General features: G+C 35.6%; 2 protein-coding genes across 4 annotated transcripts in view; one reads left to right on the top strand and one right to left on the bottom strand.

The window, feature by feature from the left end:
- Window positions 1–115: 115 nt before the first annotated feature.
- Window positions 116–8,746, top strand: LOC145966374 (tetratricopeptide repeat protein 39C). The gene is made up of 19 exons (XM_083090427.1): window positions 116–1,227; window positions 1,514–1,651; window positions 1,878–2,079; window positions 2,413–2,614; window positions 2,903–3,103; window positions 3,402–3,570; window positions 3,744–3,942; window positions 4,011–4,262; window positions 4,438–4,646; window positions 4,748–4,857; window positions 5,762–5,769; window positions 5,878–6,033; window positions 6,182–6,285; window positions 6,411–6,531; window positions 6,826–6,957; window positions 7,326–7,441; window positions 7,496–7,663; window positions 7,752–7,844; window positions 7,942–8,746. The coding sequence occupies exons 1-19, from the start codon at window positions 1,072–1,074 to the stop codon at window positions 8,056–8,058; spliced, it is 2,853 nt and encodes a 950-aa protein (XP_082946553.1). The 5' UTR covers window positions 116–1,071; the 3' UTR covers window positions 8,059–8,746.
- Window positions 8,738–22,909, bottom strand: part of Ca-alpha1t (Ca[2+]-channel protein alpha[[1]] subunit T) — a 48,869-nt gene continuing 34,697 nt past the window's right edge. For 2 of the 3 annotated variants that reach the window (XM_083091361.1, XM_083091363.1), the window contains exons 17-34: window positions 21,695–21,851; window positions 19,621–19,776; window positions 19,269–19,397; window positions 18,575–18,859; window positions 18,165–18,313; window positions 17,928–18,074; window positions 17,455–17,623; window positions 16,982–17,331; window positions 16,539–16,731; window positions 16,147–16,296; window positions 15,523–15,903; window positions 15,236–15,428; window positions 14,873–15,134; window positions 14,482–14,762; window positions 13,867–14,159; window positions 13,524–13,785; window positions 13,141–13,406; window positions 8,738–12,823 (exon numbers count right to left, since the gene is read on the bottom strand). In XM_083091361.1, the coding sequence (XP_082947487.1) occupies window positions 11,858–12,823; window positions 13,141–13,406; window positions 13,524–13,785; window positions 13,867–14,159; window positions 14,482–14,762; window positions 14,873–15,134; window positions 15,236–15,428; window positions 15,523–15,903; window positions 16,147–16,296; window positions 16,539–16,731; window positions 16,982–17,331; window positions 17,455–17,623; window positions 17,928–18,074; window positions 18,165–18,313; window positions 18,575–18,859; window positions 19,269–19,397; window positions 19,621–19,776; window positions 21,695–21,851 (4,789 nt within the window). In that variant the 3' untranslated portion in view covers window positions 8,738–11,857. The remainder of the gene's footprint in view (window positions 12,824–13,140; window positions 13,407–13,523; window positions 13,786–13,866; window positions 14,160–14,481; window positions 14,763–14,872; window positions 15,135–15,235; window positions 15,429–15,522; window positions 15,904–16,146; window positions 16,297–16,538; window positions 16,732–16,981; window positions 17,332–17,454; window positions 17,624–17,927; window positions 18,075–18,164; window positions 18,314–18,574; window positions 18,860–19,268; window positions 19,398–19,620; window positions 19,777–21,694; window positions 21,852–22,909) is intronic. The other variant, XM_083091362.1, reaches the window with a different exon arrangement.

Below are 22,909 nucleotides of genomic sequence, written 5' to 3'. Positions count from 1 at the left end.
CGCGTTCAGGGTCACAATACTTCTAGACGAAAATCAATAATACATGTATATATCTAGACAGAAGGTGGTGGCAGCAGCATTGCGTTTCTTCCACAAGGTTTAGTCAACCCGATGCACTGCGGGGATACAGTTCGTAGTTCCAACGCGTTACACGCACTACGGTTCGCGCGCAGTTGTAACACTTGCTGGCTATCTTTTTCGAGAAGTGCACGTTGCACAATATCCGGTTAATTATCCAATTGTCATGAACTGAAAAACGGAAACGGCGTTAAAATTTTGCGTCTCATTTAGAGCGGAGTTTTTTCTGTAACCTGCATTTATACACTTGCATTTAAATGAGAATGAAAATCGTTCTTGCTCCGAAAATCTCAAAAAATAAGAACACTCAACGAAGGATTCCGGCCATTTATCGTATAAGTGTTATAAAAAAGAAAGATTGATAAAAATGCATTAAAAGAGATTGTAAAGAATTACATATAATGACAGAAAGTTACATAACGAATGCGCAAGTGATTTAAATTCTTAATCACATCAAGCATTTATCCGTGTGAGATTTTGTTGCATAAAAAGAATACAAGTTCGCCGTATTTAATGCTTCGAGAATCAAGCAAAAAAAAAACATTATTACCTATTTAATTCAACATTAATATTTAATGTTACTAGGAAGGAATGTCGCAATCCCCCTTAAATATGAAAACCGCATTAAAAGTAGTTTTTCCTCCATTATTTTTGCAAGGAAAAAATGCAGCGCCCGTAAAGATGCTTCGTGTCACTTCTAATATCGACGATAGCAAGATCGCAAAGCGATTGGCACTTTCGTGACGTAAATGATTATATATTCGTGGACTGTATTTTTCCTGTAACTGTCGAATTTGTTTCTCGGGACAAATCAATATAGAATAAGTAAACGATTATTTAGCATGCTCGCGAAAATAAGTGACCTTGATACAAATCTCGACTGATGAGTCCCGCGTGGTGGACAGATGTTGTCCACTTGACCAACACGTGGCCGACAGGTTCGCAAAAGATTTTTATCATCTAAATATCATCTTAAAATCATTTTCGAACATAATGGCGGCGGGGGAAGGCTCGACCAAGGACTGGAACGTGGCTAGAACCGGTATCTCCCTGCTGTTGAACAACAAAATCGAGGAGGCTGAGGCTCTGTTTACCGAGCATCCTTATAGCTTCCATGTCAAAGCCGGCCGCTGCTTTGTCCTCTTCATGGTATGTAATCGCGTGATGAGGCATATCGATTTCACAATACGCTCCGACGAAGTATACTTAACATCTCAAGGCCGCGAAAGGATGTTGTTACCTAATCGGTTTTATTAATAAACGTGAAAACGTATGCATCGGAAAATAAAAGATCAATATATCAATCTTTAGTATAGGCAGATTAAATAAAGATTATATTAATTCCGTTACATGATAATAATGAAACAACGAAAAAAAAAACTTGAGTATTTTAATAGTCTGGGAATTTTTAATGTAATATAATGAATTCTTGCAGAATGCTTTGATGACTTTCGAAGATGATAAGCTTCAACAAGCCATATTATTGCTTAAGGATATGGAACGGGAATGTGCGGGTGATATTGGATGGCTAAAGTCCGTGAAAAGTAAAGTGTTTCGAGCAGAAGAGACCGGCGTAAGTGTTTTTTTTTTTTAATATTGTCATAGTTTTATCTATAATTAATTTGAATTTTCATAATGTTTGAATTTTTCATGATATAGAGACTCACTGTAATTAATTATAACAATAACAAGTAAAATAAAAAATTAAAAAAGAGTTTTTATACATATATTAAGATTATAGAGCAAGATTATTGAATTGAAGTCGATCAATAGAGAAATAATTAAGAAACTAATTTCAGAAGGACTATGTGAATAAATTGGAGCGTCAAATCGTTCTGGCAGATTCGCAAGTTTGCTCGGCCATATTAACGCTTCTGCAGCAAGAGCTAACCGGATACGTTCGTGGTGGTTGGATGCTTCGTAAAGCTTGGCGAGTTTATCAGCATGCGTATACTCAAATCTCGCAGCTATATTGTCGGACCTTTGGTACAAATCCGACGGGTGCGTCATCACATTTATCTGATTCATAACGCGATGAGGAGAGATTTAGAAAATTAAAATTTTAATTTTCTATCATAGTAGAAAAATTTTGAATTCTAATAATATTTAAATTTATAGTAGAATTAATAAGTTAATCATAATTCAAAATTTATAACAATTTTAGTAATTAAAATCAGACTGATTTAATCATAATTGCTCAACAAGTTCTTCTTGTATTGATTATTGTTTTCTAACATATATTTGATAAATTAATTGTGCTTTTTATAAGGTATTAATATCTTATAAAACACAAATTCTGTCAGATATTTTTGATAGTTTTGCTATTTTTTATAGGACTCAGCCCATACTGCGGCACTCCCATGAGCAATGGATCCTCTCTGCAGAGTCCGCAAAGTCCAGAATCCTCGGAATGGTCGATACCCTCCTGCAACGGTTACGTGAACAACATGACACCCGTATCGTCGCCATCAGGTCTGCGAAGCTCTCTATCAATGTTCTTCTCGCTCACTGGCATCACCTCCGAACAACAGACACCGTAATTGTTGTTTCTTCTTACAAAACTTCTCGTTTCTTTTCACCCCTCGTCTATTATCCTCTCCGAGAAAGAAATTTGTCGTTGTTTGTGTATCGACACCTTATATTCCGTATAATTCGGTGAACGATAAATTCGGGCCGGTAAACTCACACACTTGCTTTGCGCACTTGCTTCGTGAAAGATTGTGCAGCTAGCTTGGATCACCTTGCTTCATTCCTTTGTTCACACGTTTAAATTCGCGCGGATCTTAACATTAAAAATGTAATTAAAGCGGAATATATTTCGCAGCTTCGTGGAACCTACGGAGGTGACACGTTTAATGTCGGCCGCGAGTTTCGGTTACGGTATATACCAGTTATGTGTGAGCCTTTTGCCACCGTCTCTATTGAAAGTAATCCACTTCTTGGGCTTCGAGGGTGACAGACAGGCTGGTCTTACCGCCCTTATGTACGCACGACTCAGCGAAGATATGCGAGCACCTCTTGCCACGTAAGTTTGAATATAAAATATTCTTCTAAATATAATTTTTTTCAAAGCAATGTGTAGAATAATTAGATATTTATATATTTCCTAAGATTGTTTATCGTTGCTATTTTCTTATGTCAAATCTTCATTGTTTATTTGATTGATTGTATAATATATTATAATTTAATTATAATAATATTATATAATAAATTATAATTTTATTATAATAATAAAATGTATTCATTTTTATATTTATATGTTATATTTTATCTATACTGTGTAAGACTAGTTGACCAATCATTATGTTGCAATCTTACCTTAGATTGTCCCTTCTTTGGTATCACACAATCGTGCGTCCGTTTTTCGCACTCGACGGTTCCAATGTGAAAGCGGGTGTCGCAGTAGCAAAACAGCTGATAGCTGAATGTCACACCGAATTCCATAATTCTGCACTCTTTCTCTTCTTCGCTGGTAGAGTGGAACGTCTAGAGGTACTAATAAATTAATCAGTTAATTATTAAATATACAGATGCATTGTCTTAAGATTTTTTATCCATTTGATATAAAATAGCTCTTTTTTATTCATCTTTTTTGATTTTATGAGTGAAACTATATATAATATTTTTCATAAGTATTTGTATAATCCAATAATGTTGTCTTATAGTCAAACGTCGATGCAGCCCTTGAAGCGTATGGCAAAGCTGTGGAGATTTCGACTCAGCGTGAAATCAAATTACTATGTTTGCACGAAGTGGCTTGGTGTCATTTGATACGTTTGAGCTACGTTGAAGCGTATCGATCCTTATTGCAATTGCAACATCAGTCTAGGTGGTCCAAGAGCTTCTACGCGTACCTAGCCATGGGTAATTTCAACACCATTCTGGCGTTCGAATACGCGAGCTCGAATTTCTTTATTATATTATCTTTGCAGTTTGTTGCGGAGCAGATAGCAAATTTGACGATCTCCTAACGACTTATGACAAAATACTTCACTGGTTTCACGAGATGAACAGGGAGACCCAACTCGGCGCTTTCATTTTGCGCAGAGTGCCAAAACTCATCGACAAAGACACCGGACGTCCTTATACAGTTTTGTATTATAGATTGCTCGTATACGAATTATTGTACTTATGGAATGCTATGCCGTCCTGTTCCACCGAATCGCTGCGTGGAATATTATGGGGTAATAATCGATTGATTTTCGTTCATTGTTTCTCGATAAAATCTCAAGTAACATAAGAATCAAAAGAACTAAATAATTGAGATGTTATCTAGATATTTTTAATTCAATATTCTTTTAATCCTTTGTACCAAAAATTTCTGCACATTTTACCGATATCATCTAATTCTATTATCAGAATGTAAGAGAAATCACTCAGAAGAACCGATGGTGGGTCTGGCTGCTCTCTTGGAAGGTGCAGCATCTTTTTATTTGGGCGACACTGAAGCGGCTATTAAAAGTTATCGAAACTGTCTGAAATGTAGGTATCCGTCCAAGGACGAATACGATCAGCACGTTAGTGCGTTTGCTCTTTACGAACTGGGAAGTAATCTTTGTAACAATAACGTAAGTATACGAGTACTAAACATTTGCTATCTGCGTCGAATTCTTTTTTATATTATTGCAAATTTTTATTATTTCTACACGGTAGCTTTTTCATATTTCAGAATCCCAACGAAGGCAAAAGTTTTCTATTGAGGGCACAAACTCAGTACAGAGATTATGACTTCGAAAGTCGACTCAACGTGCGTATACATTCCGCCCTGAAAAATATACAGTGACCTCAATTTGTAATCGTCCGATATTACATTATAATATAAAATAGCCTTAACAGCAAGAAGCACATTTACATTCCATGGATCCGTCAATAATATTTTACGTACGTTTTATTTGATCTGAAATATATATACTTCACAGTTAACAATAAAGATCGATACAAAGTTAAAATTAACAATGCAGACAATCTATATCTGTACCTAGGGATATAATTTTATGGTGTGTTACTTTTATTTTTATTTTATTTTATTAATATTGTACTATATACACATACACATATATGTATATATGTATGTATGTATGTATATATATATATACATGTATAAAAGAAAATTGAAGATATTACAGAATTCCATATTAAAATTTCAAAAATAAAAAAATTTGTTATACTTATTTATAAGTCACAAATTTTACAAAAATATATATGTTAAGCTTTCTAATAGACAGCTGATTCATACAAAATGAATATTTCTTTCGTTTAAAAAAATATATATACATAAAAGAACTAGATCGTATTTCTCGTTGCACAATCATTTGTATAAGCAATTCACTTATAATCATGTATATACATTTAATAATGTCTGTATACTCATTCTGTACATATATATATCCTGTACATCTGCAAGTAACAAAAGAATAGTGTATGACAATATATTTGAACGTTTCATCAAAAATAAAATGAAGATTTTCTTTCTATCTAAAATTATTTTGTCACATGCTCTTTATTCTGCATTTTTGCTCTATATATGTATTTTTTTCTGTTCTTTATTTTTTTTCCTCCACATTGTATATAACAATCTATTTTGAGACTCGCTTTTCATTTTTTTCACAATATATCGATTATGTATAGCCTATAGGTCTATAGTAATCGTCGTGTTAATTCAAACTTTGACATATACTTTTAGCGAAACACGTGCAATTACATCGCTCATAACAAGCATCGCCAAGATCTGGCATGAATTCATCTTTATCGATTCTTCTTGATTTGTTCTTCATATTCTAAAAGCGCTTCAGACATAAGTGCATAATGAAACGACACTAATGAGTGCGCGAAATACCTTTTGTTGCGTTAACGCAGGAAATTGTCCGAGTACTTCAGCTAGTTGCAATCAACGATTCGCATGGTGTACGAAACTAATCAAACCTTTCGTTTTCTGCATCATCACGTCAATGCTCGGTATGTTGGAGATTGATCCGATTATTTAATTTGCTAAAAGTTTCAGTAAATTACTTCTATACGTAATCTTATAAACATAATATGTGTATGAATGTTATGTTAATCAATTTAGAAAATTAATTTAGAAAGAGTTTCTTTCAATTTGTAGCAATGTCCGTATCCCATCTTTGTGATAAATATTCTGCCAGTGCATCATTCAAGATGATCAAGGCAGATTTGAGAAATTTGAGAGCTCATTTAGGAACTCTCTCGGTAATTGTTTGTCAATAAGAACGATTTCACGTGCCAAACGATATTTTCTTAGCATAAATTTTTTTTACTTTGATTATTACACGATACGATAAACGCTCTGCTGATTCCGTAAAAAATTGCATTAGTTGGAAGTGAAAAACGTAATTGAGATGCGCAACGAATTGAGGAGCAAATTGAAGGAAGTGGGCAACGTGATTCCGAAAATGTCAGAAGCTATTCTCAATCTGAGGAAGGAAGTGTCCGAGGGTAAGGAAGGTGCGATGTGTAAATGTTGACCGGATATTGCGCCCAGTGCAGTGGCATTTCTTTGACGTCAAAGATATCGATTAAATAAGTAGAGCAACATATTGCACAGCTTATTTCCATGTCGACAGATTCTTGTTTGTGACAAAGTAAAAGCCTTTCTCTCTCTCTCTTTCTTTTTCTATCCCTTTTTATCACGCGCACATATTGTGACTATTTGGATTGTATTTTTATCTTTATTTTCCCTGCTTGTCTTTGTCAATTATTAACATTTATCGCTAGTATATATTGTGACAGAAATGAATTTACACACGAAGAATTTGCTGAAGGCTCTATCACTAGAAACCGTCAAAGATATGGTGAGAAATGAATTACAAACATACGATGCCGATAAAACTGGAAGAACGGATTATGCTCTTGAAAGTTCAGGTTTTATTCAACAGTCTATTTTTATTTAGCTTTTTCTATACTTAATGCATTAATTAAAAAGGCAATCTTATGACCTGTTAATAATCTCATGCATAAAAAGTGAATAAAATGTGGCCTTTAAACTTCCTTTTTTTCAGCTCTTCAGCGTAGAAAAATAACACACTTTTTTTATAATAAACGATCAATTTTTGTTTAAACATAACTTTTCTCAAAATGACTATCATTTAATCCTAAATATGTTATGAATTATGTGCAATCAATTTTTCCTCAATGTAATTAAAATTACTTAAAAAACTGATATTTTATTAATGAAAAACTGACACGCGCGCGTCTCTGCAGAGCATTGTCACATGCATTTTTAAACACAGGTGGTACGATCCTTTCGACACGCGATACGGAACCCTATTCGACCGGTGCACCTGTACTCAATCTGTTTGGCATACCGCTTTGTCAGCAGCAAAATACACCCCGAGCCGTGATACAGGTTACTTGAATATATCTAATTCACTTATCATTCTGACCCGAAAGTATTCACCAGACCGGCGTTTTGCCGGGCGAATGCTGGGCCTTCAAAGGTAGCTGCGGCAGCGTGGTGATCCGACTACTTGGCCAGGTGAACGTGTCCGGAATCAGTCTCGAACATATTTCCCCGTTGATATCTCCGACTGGGGAAACCGCCACAGCTCCTAGAGATTTTTCCATTTGGGTAAACCGACTATTTTATATAGCTATATATATATATTAATTATATATTAGCTATATATATTAATTATTATACGTACATGTTATTTTAGGGTTTGACAGATCTCGAAGATGAGAAGCCTTTCTCATTTGGTACATTCACGTATGACAATACTGGTTCACCATTGCAATATTTTGAGATCCAGGTAGAATATTGGATATTTTTAATTAATATTTTTCATATAATTTAATATTGCCAGTTTTTTATCTTTAATTACATGAAATACAAAATTAAAACTATAGAATCGATCGAAAGAAGCATATGAGATAATCGAGTTGAAAGTCCATTCCAATAGTGGTAATCCAGAATATACATGTATTTATAGAATACGAGTGCATGGTACGCTTAATAGAATATGAATATGAATTTGAAACACAACAGGTATTTGAAAATTATAATTTTTTCAAAGTTATGACAAATTCATAAAATATAATTTAACAAAAAATATATTTTAAAAAGAAACTAAGAGAAGATGGATCACATATAGCTATGTCAAAAGTTGAAAAATTTAATATATTTCTTTAGCTTTTTAAAATATAAGATTAATAATTATTTGTGTAAATTAAATATTTGTCATGTAGAAAATTTTTATTTTCATATATTTTTGTGCATAGTCATTATAAAATTTTGTGATATTACAAAAAAATTAACTCGATATAAAATAATATACATTTACGCGATTTTGAGATTAAATTCTATAAGATTTATTTTAATTGAGAAATTAATTATTAATTTTATATTTTAAGACGCTAGAAATGCTTTGCGCAATGTCAAATTCATGAATCTCGAAATGTATTAAGTCTATTAACTTTTCATATAGCTGATTCATCCATTCTTCCTTAAATAAAATATAATTTATAACGGATTTTTTGTTATAGTAATTTATAGAAGATTTCTGTGTGGAATGAATATACATGTACTAAACGCGTTACCGCTTAATCATCAAAGGATCCACTATCGTGATAATGTAATATCGATTATGCATTGGATTTAAATCAGGGCTTGTGGGTGATTGTTCAATAAAAAGAGCGAATCATCTCAACGTAATCGTCGCTCAATTTATTACATTTGTACATATTTAGTTCTCCTTTGACTCTATTATTTCGAATCTCTCCTCACGCGTTCTCCGTCACACACACGTACCCCACATTCTGTCATACCTCCCCGGCTTCGGGTGATGAAGGAAGACGTGAAAATTTCACGTTTCACCAACCATGTCGGGCGCATACACGCAGAACATCAGGCAGACAAGAAGGACGCTCCCTCGGCGGTGCTAAGTGGACACCGTTATTACATCATTATCGTAATTAAAATAGTATGTTATACATTTGGGGCCGGCGACGGCCCGGTATTTTTGGTTTTTGCTTCTTTGTTCCGTTTAGTTATAGCTTATAGTTTCTCTTCCCTTCTAATTCGACGATTACGCGCACTGCCTTCTCTACGGGCGAAGAACAGACTCGAGAGGCACACACGCTGCGAGTTTCGATATACGATATTTCTCTCAATTAACGCATGCACACGTATGTAGAATCGTATAACTAAAATGATTTTTACTTATCTCCGTTCTCTTTTTTTAGACCAATTTCTATGTATTTCTCCTTCTCCTTTTTATTTTTTTTTTTAGCACATGTCGGACTATCCATATCATACGTGTGCAGCTGTGATCGGCGAAATCGCGCACAATCGCGATATCGGCGCGTGTCTAGAATAACTATAATTCGGAGGTCAGTCGTCTAACGCTATCGAGCTATCGAGAGCCGGTCGTGGTGCCGAAGAGACGCGCGCACATGTACGTAAACACATGGATACGTAATTATCTCTCTACGTACTTCCCTTAAAACGTCTAACATGATCCAATGCAGCGATTTCGAGCGGCTCGTTGCTTTTCTCTAAACTTGCTACTAATATTTGCTACGTCGTCTCCAGTCGAGATTTATCACTAGAACGACCAAGTCAATCATTTAAATCTCTCTCTCTTTCACTCTCTAAATACTTTTTTTTTAATAAAAAAAATATAAAGTGTTTATAATTTTACTTGTAAAATTCTTATCATCTTTCATATATATATAAGAGTATAATAATATTTTATATAAAGTTTGATATAAGTTATCAGTTACAGTTACTTTAGTTAAATAACGATTGATTTGAAGATCTTGATTTGTAAAAAATCATTACCTCTAGAAATAATTGATTGTAGAAATATAGCGTTATTTGCAATAGATAATAAATTCGCATCGAAAAAATACAGAGTTCGAGATATAATGAAGCGCTAGTTTGTTTACACACAATATAATTTTTCTCCGCATTATACGCATTGCTTATGTGTGTATGTGTACGTGTGTGTTTGTAAGAAATCATTTTTCTAATTAGAAAAATAATTTTTTTCAGCCGTTCTAGTGTTAAGCGCAACTCCGCGTTCACGTAACGTTTCTGAAGGAATTGCTCTTAAACTCGACGCGTCGCAGGAACGTCGCTCGACTCGAGATTTTGTTAGGCTTTTTAAACGAAACACAACATCTCGATCGAGCGATCGATCGATCAACGATTACTGCTAGATTTTTTTTCTTCGAAGCAACGCGGCGCTCCGGGCGCGCGTTATAATGTATGATTTTAACGACTATACCTTCGACTCGACCTAGGACTCGTCGTTCGCCATTTTGTCGCAACTGAGAAAACGCGGGCACCACCACCGCACGAAGGTTCGTCAACGTTCGTAAAAGGCATAGAGTTGTTTACTTTTACTTTTTTTTTCTTGTTAGATTTTTACTTCGACAATCGTTAAATATATTACCGCACGCGGTAGTATCAAAATAAACCACACCAAGTGTAGAGTATAGAATATTCGTAGATGTATATGTACAGTATAGAGTTTCTATTTATCTCTGCTTTGTCTCTCTATATTTTAATTTCCCGCGAAAGCCACCCAGCATTGGTATTCGTTTTATTAAAAAGTCAGCTACGTTCCTAAATTGTTGCTGTCACTGTTGTTGTTGTTGTTACTGCTGCTGTTGATGCTGCTGATGTTACGGTTTCGTATTGATATTTGCCGTTACCGTTAGGAAATACACTACGATTAAAGTATATCACAGATGTCAACGAGAAGAACGCTCTAATTGAAAAGAGTAAATTCAACAAAACGAAGATAAATCACAAGTTTTGGACGCCGATTATCAATAATTCCCACAATTGATCGATCACTTCTACAATTCTAGCCGAAAAAAAATACTCCATGAAAATTATAAACAGTCTTTATATTATTTCAAAACGTATAAGATTAAAAATAATTGTCATATTCTTTTTATATGAAGAGATTTAAATTTGATTATCCTAATCAAAATCTCTGAGTGTAATGATCACGCAAAGTTTATATCGCAATTTAATTAATTAATTAATCATATTAATCGATCAAATAACAATATAATTTATATTTTATATCGATCGATTGTAGACATACTTGATTTCCAATCGGCTTATCCGCGCGAGAATTCGAGAAAAGTTAGAGAATAAGGAAAGGCGAGACAGTGTGGTCCAATTAATTGCAGTTTTGTCGCGTAGACCCGACAAAAAGATCTCTCTTCTAGCTATAAACTACTGAAATTCTCTCTAATTTTTATCGACGCGATCTACGTCGTTCTTCTTCCTACCAATTCCTACGGATCGACTTCCACGACACTTCGAAAACGGAACACGAGATCAGTTCCGTTGGCAATAAGAGATTGTCATAGGTTTTCAAATTGCGCGTTACATGCGCGTTACATGCGTATATGTTTAGCGTAGCCATTTTTTGCGCTACGCATCGATAATATTCCCCTGATTACATTATCTCTCGTTCGCGCAATCATATCTCGCTTACGCGATTCACGGGGTATGTTTCTTTTTCATATTCCCTCCAGCTGTCCTCGGATACTCTTTCTAAATACTCGACTGATTCGTTTTTTTTTCTTTTTTTTTTTTGGCAAGTTCGCGGCGGCGAAGTGACTAGAATATAACGACTATTGTCATGCACTACAGTCTTTCTTAGAGCCCTTTCTCGAATCCCTCCCACGCGACCTCTCTTTACCATGATATTCTTCATCCTATGGTGTATCGCCTACAAAATCTCCCGCCGCCATAGTACGTACATACATTTATAAACTACTTCGACTCGTTCGCTCTGCATTAAGAGGGATCCAACGGTCCACTGGTGGAGGACGGTCTCTCGGATGTCTCTTTGTTTTCGTCCGTGCCGTCGTCGTCACCGCCGCTGCCTCCGCCACCTCCACCGTCTCTCATCGTCGTAGCGGAGGAGACGGTGGTCGAGGCGTCCAGGGTCTCGTCGTCGCGCGTCAATCTGCCGCCGCGTCGCTGCCCGTTGCTGCTGCTCGCCGAGTCCGTGTCGTCCACGTAAATCCTCACGTCGGATCCGATAGCACCACCCTCGCCGATATGCACTCCACCGCTGCCGCTGCCACTATTCCTGCTACCGTTGCCGCTGCCGCCGTTTCGGCTGCCGTTGCCGCTACCGCTGCTGATGCTACCGGCAACGCTGATGCCAGCGACGCTGATACTAGCGACCGCACTGAGGCTGCCGGTGCCAGTGCTCTCGCTGACGTTGCCACACGGCGACGGGACCTCGTCGGACCTATCCTCGGTGGTGACGTAGATATGGCTGTAACCCTCGCCGCGGATAATCGCGCTATACTGATCGCTGGCGATACTGGCGGTAGCGCCACTGGACGTGGCGGTGACATCGTGCGTTGTCTTCAATTTGGATGGCCTTCTTTCGTTGATGACGGACTGCACGTCGAGGTCATCCTGAGTCGTAACCTTCGATCTTGGCTCTTCCGGTCGAATCTTGCCGCCAGCGTAGCCGTTCGCGATGCTAAGTGTTCTACTGCTGCCGGCACCCGCGCTCCCGCTGTCCGGCGACTGCGATGGTGATTGCGTGTCGCTGGATGTCCGGAAGCTCATAGTCGCCTTGGACGGGTAGACCTCGGCGGTCGGCATGAGATAACGATCGCTGGTCACTTTCGGCGGAACGCTCAAGGTGCTGCTCGAGGCAGTAGAAGCGACCAGCGAGAAGCTAGTTGGCGGCTTGCTTACACTCAGCAGAGACTTGTTCTCACGCGTTTCACTAGTGATCACCTGTAAAATCGATATGTCCAGTTATATCAATATGTAACGGATTTTAAATGTTAATTTTTTTAACCAAATTTTTCTACTAAGAATTTTAATAGATAATATATCTTTTGCGGAAAGAATCTCTTAATATACATATATTATATAATTTTTCCGAAATAACTTTGATTTATGATTTCGAAAAATTTACTCAATAGTCATCAGGTACGACATGATAGATATAATTTTAATTATATTTTTTAAGATGGCTCATCTGGTCTTTCTTATTCGCAAGAAACATGTATATAAATTTACATTATTGAAAAATGTTATTCTTTCTTTACCTGCAACTTTTGACGTTGCACATGACTAGTATCTTGACTAGCGACGCCGTAGCTACGATGTGGAATAATTCGAGGCACACTCAAATTGCTCACAGGCTTCTCAAAGACTTCGGCGACCTCGAAATGCATTGGCAACAGTGATCTTCGTTGATGGTGACTCGAATGGAAGGTTTGCCGGCGTTTCGACTTAAACTTGGACGGTCTTGAACTCGAACGGTAATACGAACTACGACGTTTCTCGTCCAAGGACACGGAAATCGAGGTGTCTGGAAAATAATCGATTAATTTGATAATGAAAGGCATGATGATAGAGAAAAAAATATTGCAATAATCTATATGCCAATAACTAGCATATCAATTACAATAATCGGTAATGCCCTTACCATCGATATTTCTCTCTCTCGGTGGATTGTAAATAAAATTTGCAGGTAAAGATTGAACTTTGGCCAATCCTGGCCTCGCGGGTATTTTTACGTTCCCCACCATAGATACGCGCTCCTTATCTTCATCGTCTTCATCGTCATCATCTATTCTACCATTCATCGCTATGTCATCTTCATCTTCCTCCTCCACTTCAAGAAGCTCTTCCTGCTCCGCGGCTAATTCTCTCTCCAACTGTGTTTCCATATCGAGTTCGTCTTCCATCTACAATTATAACATTGTATTTCAAATTTTTATGATCAAGATAAAGAATAAATCTGTTTAGAAATCGTTTGAAAACGTTACCTGTTTGTGACTTTCTTCCAGATGTTTCATCAGCACAGCAACAACGACGTTCACCAATACAAATTGCGCCATTAAAACGAAAATCACAAAAAATATCGGCGCAATAATAGTGCTCACACAACAATTCTTGACACAATCTGCCGCATCGTCGCAATCATCCCTCAGCGTGTCCTTCATGATACCATTCCAGTTGTCACCGGTAGCGACTCGGAAAAGCGTTAAGAAGGCCATGCCAAAATTACTAAAATGCGCGTGCTCACCAAGACCTTGGCAAGGCATTTCATCGTTGCATTCTGTGATGGAAAATTAATATCATTCGATTTAAATTAATCTATCTCTTTATAAATTTGAAAATTATATGGATGTTTAAATTCTTGTGATTACATAATCAAAAAAAAAATAATTTTTTCGCGAAAGACAATCGCGAATAATTCATAAAACTTTCATAAATCTTTGTTGAATATATTTAAGGTAAGTATTAGTTAGAACAATAAATTTTAGAAGTTATTTTATTATGAAAGAAAGCAAAAATTTTTTCTAAATTTATTTAAAAAGCCATAATTATTATAACTATTTGCGTAATTAATCAAGTTCAATCATTGAATGAATAGTTACCTAGACGGCCGAAAAGTTCCACTCCTAGAGCGGCAAATATAAAGAAAAGTAAAAAAAACAACAGTCCTAAATTTCCAACTTGTGGCAATGCCTGCATCACCGTGTCCAAGAGGGCACGTATACCCTTCGCCATTTTCAAGAGCTTCAACACACGGGCTATCCGTAACACTCGCATTACGCGAATTATTGTGGGATTAATGGGGATGATCTTAGACTCGACCTCCTCTAGCACAATGCCAACGACTGATAATATCACTATTCCCACATCCAGTTGGTTCCATCTATAAGAAGAATCATCTTTAAAACTGTCTCCTTTTTCATAATGCTGTTGATAAAAATTCACGCCACGTGTTTTTACTTAAAATACTTAAAAAAAATGACATGTGCTTACTTATCCTTTAGATAAAGCTGCACACCGAGAGCGACAAGCTTCATGAAGGATTCGAGAATGAAGACGGCGGTGAAGAAATAATTAAAGATCTTTAACGCGTAAGTGAGCGCTTTCGGCATCATGTAAAATTCCATCGCCATCGTGACGACATTGAGACCAATAACTGCGGCGATCGCCAGATCAAAGTACTTGGACGTCACGACGTTGTGGACGAAGAGTCGCGACTTTGAGTAGGTAGTGTAATACGGCGGCTCGTGCATCTCTGAAAACAATTACAATTAACATTGCACACACACCGACATCTCTTAACAAGTGATCAGCTGCGTGATATAGAAGTGGCATTGGCCTATCGGGGCCACTCACTTCGTCTCTTTTTCTCCATCTGCAATGCGCGTTTAGCCGCTCTGCGTACGCGCTCCTCTTTCTCTTGCTCTTCGCGGCACCTATGGAAATTCTCCACCACCACGCCGACGAACATGTTCAACACGAAGAAACCCACCAGTAATATGAACGCGATGAAATATAACAACCGCCATTCGGAATAATTTTCGATGGGCTATAATCAGTTTTATTTTTCATCATTCATCGTTACGTAAAATAGAAATCAAAGAAGAAGAAGTATTTATTTTGACTGAATAAATTTCTCTCACCTGTTGATCGACGCCAACAGCATCTAGACCGGTGTACATGATGTTTACCCATCCGTCTCGCGACGATAAGACAAATAACGACATGAGAGCTTTGCCGAGATCGTCGAAATTGTACTTTCGATTTAGCCACATGTTTCGCTTATCGGTTAGACAGTCCGTTTTATTGCGCACATTCTTGATGTCAGGACCATCGCAATAGTAGAATGCGCCTTTGAACAGTTGCACTCCGAGGATACCGAAGATCACGAAAAATGTGCAACAAATCAGAACAATATTTCCGATGGGCCGCAATGAAGACAGCAATGTCTGAACCACCAGTTTTAAACCAGGTGCGCGATTGATGACTCGCAGAGGTCTTAATGATCTCAGTAGTCGAAATACCTATAGTATTATTTAAAAAATGATTGATTAGAAGAGAATGCATATAACATCGGCAAGAGTTTAATTATTAATGAATATTTTGATTTATTTGATATATTATTATAATTTCCTTCATTATCTGCAATATCGATAAATTTATGATCAGTATCTTAATATCTTAAAATATCTTAATATCAAAAATAAAAATTATAATAATGATATGTATCCATAATAAATTTTCGAAAAATATAATAATAAGCTTACTCTTAATATTCCAAATATTCTGGGGCTATTCGATGAAATCAATGACATCGATAAGTCGATTATGGAAATGATAACGAGAGATCCATCCATAATATTCCAGCCTGAAGTAAAATACGCATCTGGACCATAAAGCATACCCGTCGCGACAACCTATGGCAAATTTATAACATGTAAATGTTATTATGCGCTATTTCAAATTCTAATAAAAATTTCTAATAAAGTTCTAACTCTAATAATTTTATAATTCTAATTCTAATTTTAATTCTAATAAAAAATTCTATTCTTATAATATTCTTTTTTATATTAGAACAAAATTTTATTCAGAACATTAGTTTTATCATAAATTATTAGAGATATTTGACAAAAAATACACATCTCCAAAATATATTTACCTTAACAAACATCTCGATGGCAAAAACGCCAGTAAAAATATAATTCGCAGTCGATAGAAAAACTCTTTCGCGACTGTCAGGCGGTATATTCGGTCGTTCCATCGCCAGAGTAATGCAGTTCAATCCAATGAACAGCAATACTACATTATCAAACCATTTTTGATCAACGAACCATTGACAGAAGATACGAAACCTGCAGAGAAATTTATGAGTCTCTTACATTTTCTAATCGATAAAAGATTTGCTAATTTCTCATTGAACTTTAATTTAATAGTAGCATCATATATATAATTAAATTATATAATTCCTATCTAATTCTTAAATGATTATTATCATATAAATATTTTTATTATTTATTACTTTTCGTTATCGTCTCTTGTCTATACTAGAGTAAAATCTCAGATATTAATTAAATAGAAATGTGTACCTATCTATAATATTACCTATTATTAGGTGGGAATAAATACAGGGAATAATTGTCACGTTCCTGTAGGCAACCCTTAGGTTCGAAGAACATGAATATCTTTTTGATTTTCTCGACGCTGTTCGCGCTTCCGTGGCCATTTGACGGTGGCGTCTGTTCACCGCTCGTTCTCGGATGCTCTTCTTCTTGTTCAGGAAGTCGTTTGATTCTCGGCAGTGGACCAGTCTCCATCGAGAGATTATTGATCGTGCGTGGGGTCGAGGACGGCGCGAGCATCTCATCCAACGGCAGCGTTTTTCTCGTGGACGTCTGAACATTTTCATATCCGCGCAACGAGTTTCTCCGCGAAAGCTCGCCGATCCATCGCATCTGAAGATATTAATGCAACACACAAATGCAGAGCGCATCAATAAAATGATGCAAAAAATTACTATATGGTGATGATGAAATTGCAATTAATTAATGGCATCAAACACGTTATGTCACGCTTACCTGATTAGACGTAATTGTGTAACGACGAATCGACCATGGGCCATAACTTTCGAGCGAATTATTAGGACTCAAACTACGATTATTGCTTGTTAGGACGGTGGTTCGATTGTTGGGCGCATCGCGTTGCGTATCGTTTCTTATCGAACCATGCAAATAACCGCCATTGAAACTGTGAAAGACCGATCATATTATTATCATTATTAAAATATTATTACATTTCTGAGCGTATTATTCTATATTTTATTATTATTTTAATATTTATTATTATTATTATTAATATTTATTAATATTTATTATCATTTATTATTATTTTAATATAATGTGTGAATAAACAAGAGCTTTATTACATTTTGCAAACTTTAAAATAAGCCTTTTAAACTCATTTAATAAATCAGATCTAAAAATTGTTATAATAAATTATTTATTTTTTTTAAATAATTCACGATAAATGAGAGATGCTTTAGTTGACTTACGTTGGATTAGATCCGACGAGAGTACTGCGCCCATTATTGAGTACAGTCGTATGACCGGTGTGCTCGTCGTCACTTTGCGACCATCGTTTCCTCCGCAAAGATGGCCGTGATAATCGCCACGAATAGCCTCTTTGTATCCTTGGCGGACTAAAGCAAAAAGAGACATAGTATCAGAAAAAAATGTATGACATTTAGAGAATTTAATCGAGAAACGACCAATTCTTTTTACATAGATACCTTGAACTCGAGTCCCTCGTCGAAGGATTGACAACGGCCGTAACGAGGCTTATGCGTCTCGGGAATTGACCAGCAATTAAATTGTTTGTCGGAATTTTGTTAGATACATCTGGCAGCTTTAACAGTCCCGAGGGTATACTACACTGACTCTGCAAATATATAAAGCATTGTTATTATTACATTTTCTCTCGTTACGTTCTTCTTTAATCTAGTATTCTAATGAGGAATGCGACAGCAATCTTGTAAATCAAAACTACACAAGTTTCATTTAGATATTAATTCTCTGATTGATATCTCAAACGGATAAATTTCCTATTCTTAGATATAAATACGCATACATCATTATATCAATCACAACAAAAGCTCTCTTGCCCTGCAACAGTTAATCTATTATTGAAATAAAAACGTACACCAGATCGATCGATGGATTCGATCGAAAGGGCAGCAGCGGGGTAAACTGCTCGGTAATTGAGGTCTCTGTAGCCAACATTCAACGTGGTGTTTGGAGAATCTTGAGGAGTTGCCGCTGTATGAGTGATTATAGGCGGTTGACCTGCCACACCCATCATCTTACTCTCTTTCTGAATGTTACACTTAGGCTCATCGATCCGTTGTTTCCACACGCTGTTCTGCTTCTCCCTGTTATCCTTATACTTTCTCAGCTCCTCCGCGCTCTGCCACGAGTTCTTCTGATCCTGCAAACCGCGAACGAAAACTGATGCAGCATAAAGCGGAGAGAAATATTGCGATCGGCGAAAATCCGTTTATTAGATAAATCACGTCGAGATAGAAAAATCTATAACTCTATGCATATTTTTTCAAACACACTAAATAAATATAAATAAAAAATTATATATCTTTATATATTTAACTCATGTGCACATTTTACATATTTTGTGAATCTTCAAAAAAACGTTATGGCGTTGAACTTTCTCTGTAAAATTGAAAAGCGTCAAGAAGGAATTAATCCAAAATGGAAACAATTTTTGCGACTCACTCTTCTTTCAATCTTTTCAAGTGGCAAAGAACGATATAATAAACAATGGCAAAATAAGATTTGAAAAAATTTATTTATTAGAAGAAAGATTGCGCGAGCAATTATACCTGGGTATACGTATCACTATCAGAGATCGAATGCGATCCCGATACTCTCGACGACCCGTCCTCGCTGCCGATTCCAGCGGCGAGCTTTTTCGCCATTTCTCTTTGCTCTCGTTCTCTCCTCTCGTTTCTCTGCGAAGTATATTAACAATTATCATATCTTTCATTTTTGACGCACATGTCCGTATATAATTATAAATGTAAAACGCAATCAATAAGTTAAAATCTAATACAGATCGAGAGAAATGTTAGAAATTTATATGTAAACATCGTCTCATATCTTCTACAATACTCACGTAAGAAATTTAATATTGAATAAAAGAAGCACAATGACATATTATTCTTCAATTCCTACCTCCGACGAGAAACCTTCAACGAGAATGGCAACGAGAAGATTGAAGAGAACGTAATTGCCAAAGGTCATTAACGCTACGAAATAAAGCGCAGCCCAGTGAGATGTCTTCTGCATACCGTTGAAGAGGACGACATTCCAATCCTCCTGCGTAAGGATCTACATAAAAAGAAAAAAGGGAAGAGACTTCCGCTACATATATAATAGCATCAATATTTATACTTATTTATAATAAGACACATAATCGGCAAGACGTTTTTTTCTTCAATTTGTATTTTAATGAATATATTGAAAATAATATACGAGTTCGCATATAAATAGCTTTGTCGTAATTTAATGAAGTTGTTTACACAGTATTAATACTTATATAATTTTTATAAGATTTTTATAAGATTATATATTTTACAAGATCTTTTAATATATATTAAATAAATTATAAATAATTTATTATTATTTTATAATTGTATGTGTAGAATATCATTAATTTAATCATTAAAATATCATTACGTAGTTGTCAAAAGTTTCGATCATCTTATTTCAAATATTGAATTATGCATTAGTTACAGACACGGATATATTTCATTGAGATATTGAAAAATACGAAGAGGTAAAAATAGCTAAATAATTCAATAGAGTTTGTATGCGCATGAACTACACGTTTAAACAGAGAACTCATTTTTTTATTACATGTAGATGTTTTTTTTTAAATATTTTAATTTAGATTTCTCGATTATTTTTGGACATACATGCAATTATGAGGAATCGGCATACAAAGCAAGTCGGCGTTGTATTTGCACTGCACCCAAATTTGCATACTCAATAGAGACGCACAAAAAAACGTTTTGCCAACCAGTGTTGTAATACTTCGTGAATATGCATGCGTCGAGTTTTCTATCACGAATTTCTCCTCTTTTTGCGAACTTTTCGTATCTGTATAATTAGCTATCTATTATTATGAACTCTATAGTCTATTTTTAATCTACTTCTAGCCTGATAACGTTATACGCTATAAAAATTAAGAATCATAATAACTAAAAGAAATTAATTCAATTTACTCCAAACGATTAATATTTAATAATGATAGGATGTAAATGCATGCGTAATATATTACAGTAATAATAATAATATTCCCCATCATATTTGACTTTTGTGCGTAAAATGATATACAACGTTATAAGAACAATACAATCAGAATGCGACTATCGGCATTTTATTATTTATTTATCAATATACCCGCGCGTTTAAAATTATAACAAACATCTGTTACATCACAAATGAATGAAAGTTTGCCAATAATAATTATTAACTGTTACTGTATTATTAACTGTATAATGATAACTGTTACTGTATTATTAACTGTATAATGATAAATTTAGGAGTAATAATAAATCGAGGACGTCATCAGACTGCATCGAGCATAGATATAAACGGAAACACGTGATAGAAAGGCAGAAACTCGTTCGAGCGACTTTCCGCAACGATGTATACATTAGTTGCTTTACATGGATGATGTGAGTTGAATTGAAATTACAACACACTCGTAGGTGGAATCATCGCGCAGTTTGATCTGCGCGAGCAAACAAAATAGTAAACGTGAACGTCGACATGTATACGTATATACCGTTTGCACGCATGTAAATACAAAGCAACCATTAAAGGCTCCGCACACTCGGCACGGATAACAAAGAGACAAGAATTGACGAAGCGTGAGTGGGCTTAGGAAAACGATAGGATCACACGTCGAAGAGGGAAGGGTTCATTTTTGCTCAACACGAAGAAATATATAAATATATATATATATAAATATGACGGGGATCTGTACAGAGAAAGAGAGAAAAAGAGAGAGAACACGTGTGGACACGTATATATATATATATATATATATATATATATATATATATATATATATATATATATATATAGGTAGGAGAAAAAGACCGTGTATTACGTAAAACACGTAGCACGTGGTAAAAACGATTAATGTATATATATGTATATGTATGTCGCATTTAACACGTAAGAATCACGTATTATCTGTATATAGTAAGTCATATAAGAGAGGGGGGAACAGTGGTACCTGAAAGACAGTGACTAGTGCCCAGACGATGTCGTTGAAATGTTTGCGATCACAGCGACACATTGGGTGCCGCGAGACCACCTCGGCACAGGTGCAGGGCCGACTCCGGTCCGCCCACATGCAAAACTTACCCCCGAACAGGTACATCCCTAGGATGCTGCAACCGAGACAATCCGCTGGCCTAAAGTAGCCCCGAGATCAAGGACGGGGAGAGGTGAAGGACTAGAGTTATGACAGGACTAGGACTTTGGTACAATCGCCGAGCAGCGTCTCCATTCTCGTCACACAATATATTTCCCTCATTCGATTAATTAATTATATAAAATATATAATATTGATTAACTTTATAGTCGTAATGGCAACGTAAAAAGCTATTGCGAATGTCATATCAATAATAATTATAAACGAAAATTGTATAAACATTGACATTATTAATATTGTTAATTTGGCATCTGACAGCTGACTATGAGTTGATGTGCAAAATACCATTTGAATAAAAGAATAGAAATTTATGGTAAAGAAAGAGTGTGTGAAAAATTCATAATTTTTAAATTTTAAATATATGTAATTTTACAGCAATTTAATTTTTAGTTAAATCTTGCATGGCGCGTTAAAATACATGATAAAAATGTTACGTGAATCATTTTTATCCATTTGTAGTTTGTTATTTTCGTGCTTAAATGCTCTTAAGTAACGATCTAGGTTTAAAGCTCACATTTTAAAAATACTTCTGTAAAGAAAAATATCTATCTTTAGCTTTTAATAAATATGTGTGTATGAGACACAAGATTTTTTCGATTTTTTCATTCACCGTCACAACAGGTTTATATTACATGTATAAATATCTGACTGCATCAGTTTTATCTCATATTAAGCCATATTGACTGCCATACAAATCATTTAAGTACACTTAAACAAATTTACGTATCGAATTGACACCCGAAATATTAAATCTGTTACAAAAAAATTGGAAAGTTTCTCTCTTGAACCATAGATTTTAGCTACATTTGTGCGATATAATTTGAAATGTTTTGAAATATTTTAAAATTTCACACAAATCATAGTTCTCAAACTATCATCTTTCCTCTTATGAGAGGCTTAAAATTTATTTTAGGTTTATCTTTGAGAATGGAGATTCTGTGCATCAATAAGAGATTAAGCAATTGTGTTGGATAAAACAGCGAAAACGACTGTCACTCGAAGCTCGTACAGTCA

Source organism: Camponotus vicinus, unplaced genomic scaffold, assembly GCF_025532165.1.
Source record: "Camponotus vicinus isolate PSW18456_S1 unplaced genomic scaffold, iyCamVici1.0 SCAF_2, whole genome shotgun sequence".
In the NCBI taxonomy this organism is placed as follows: domain Eukaryota; kingdom Metazoa; phylum Arthropoda; class Insecta; order Hymenoptera; family Formicidae; genus Camponotus; species Camponotus vicinus.
This window is presented reverse-complemented; position numbering and strand designations above follow the sequence as displayed.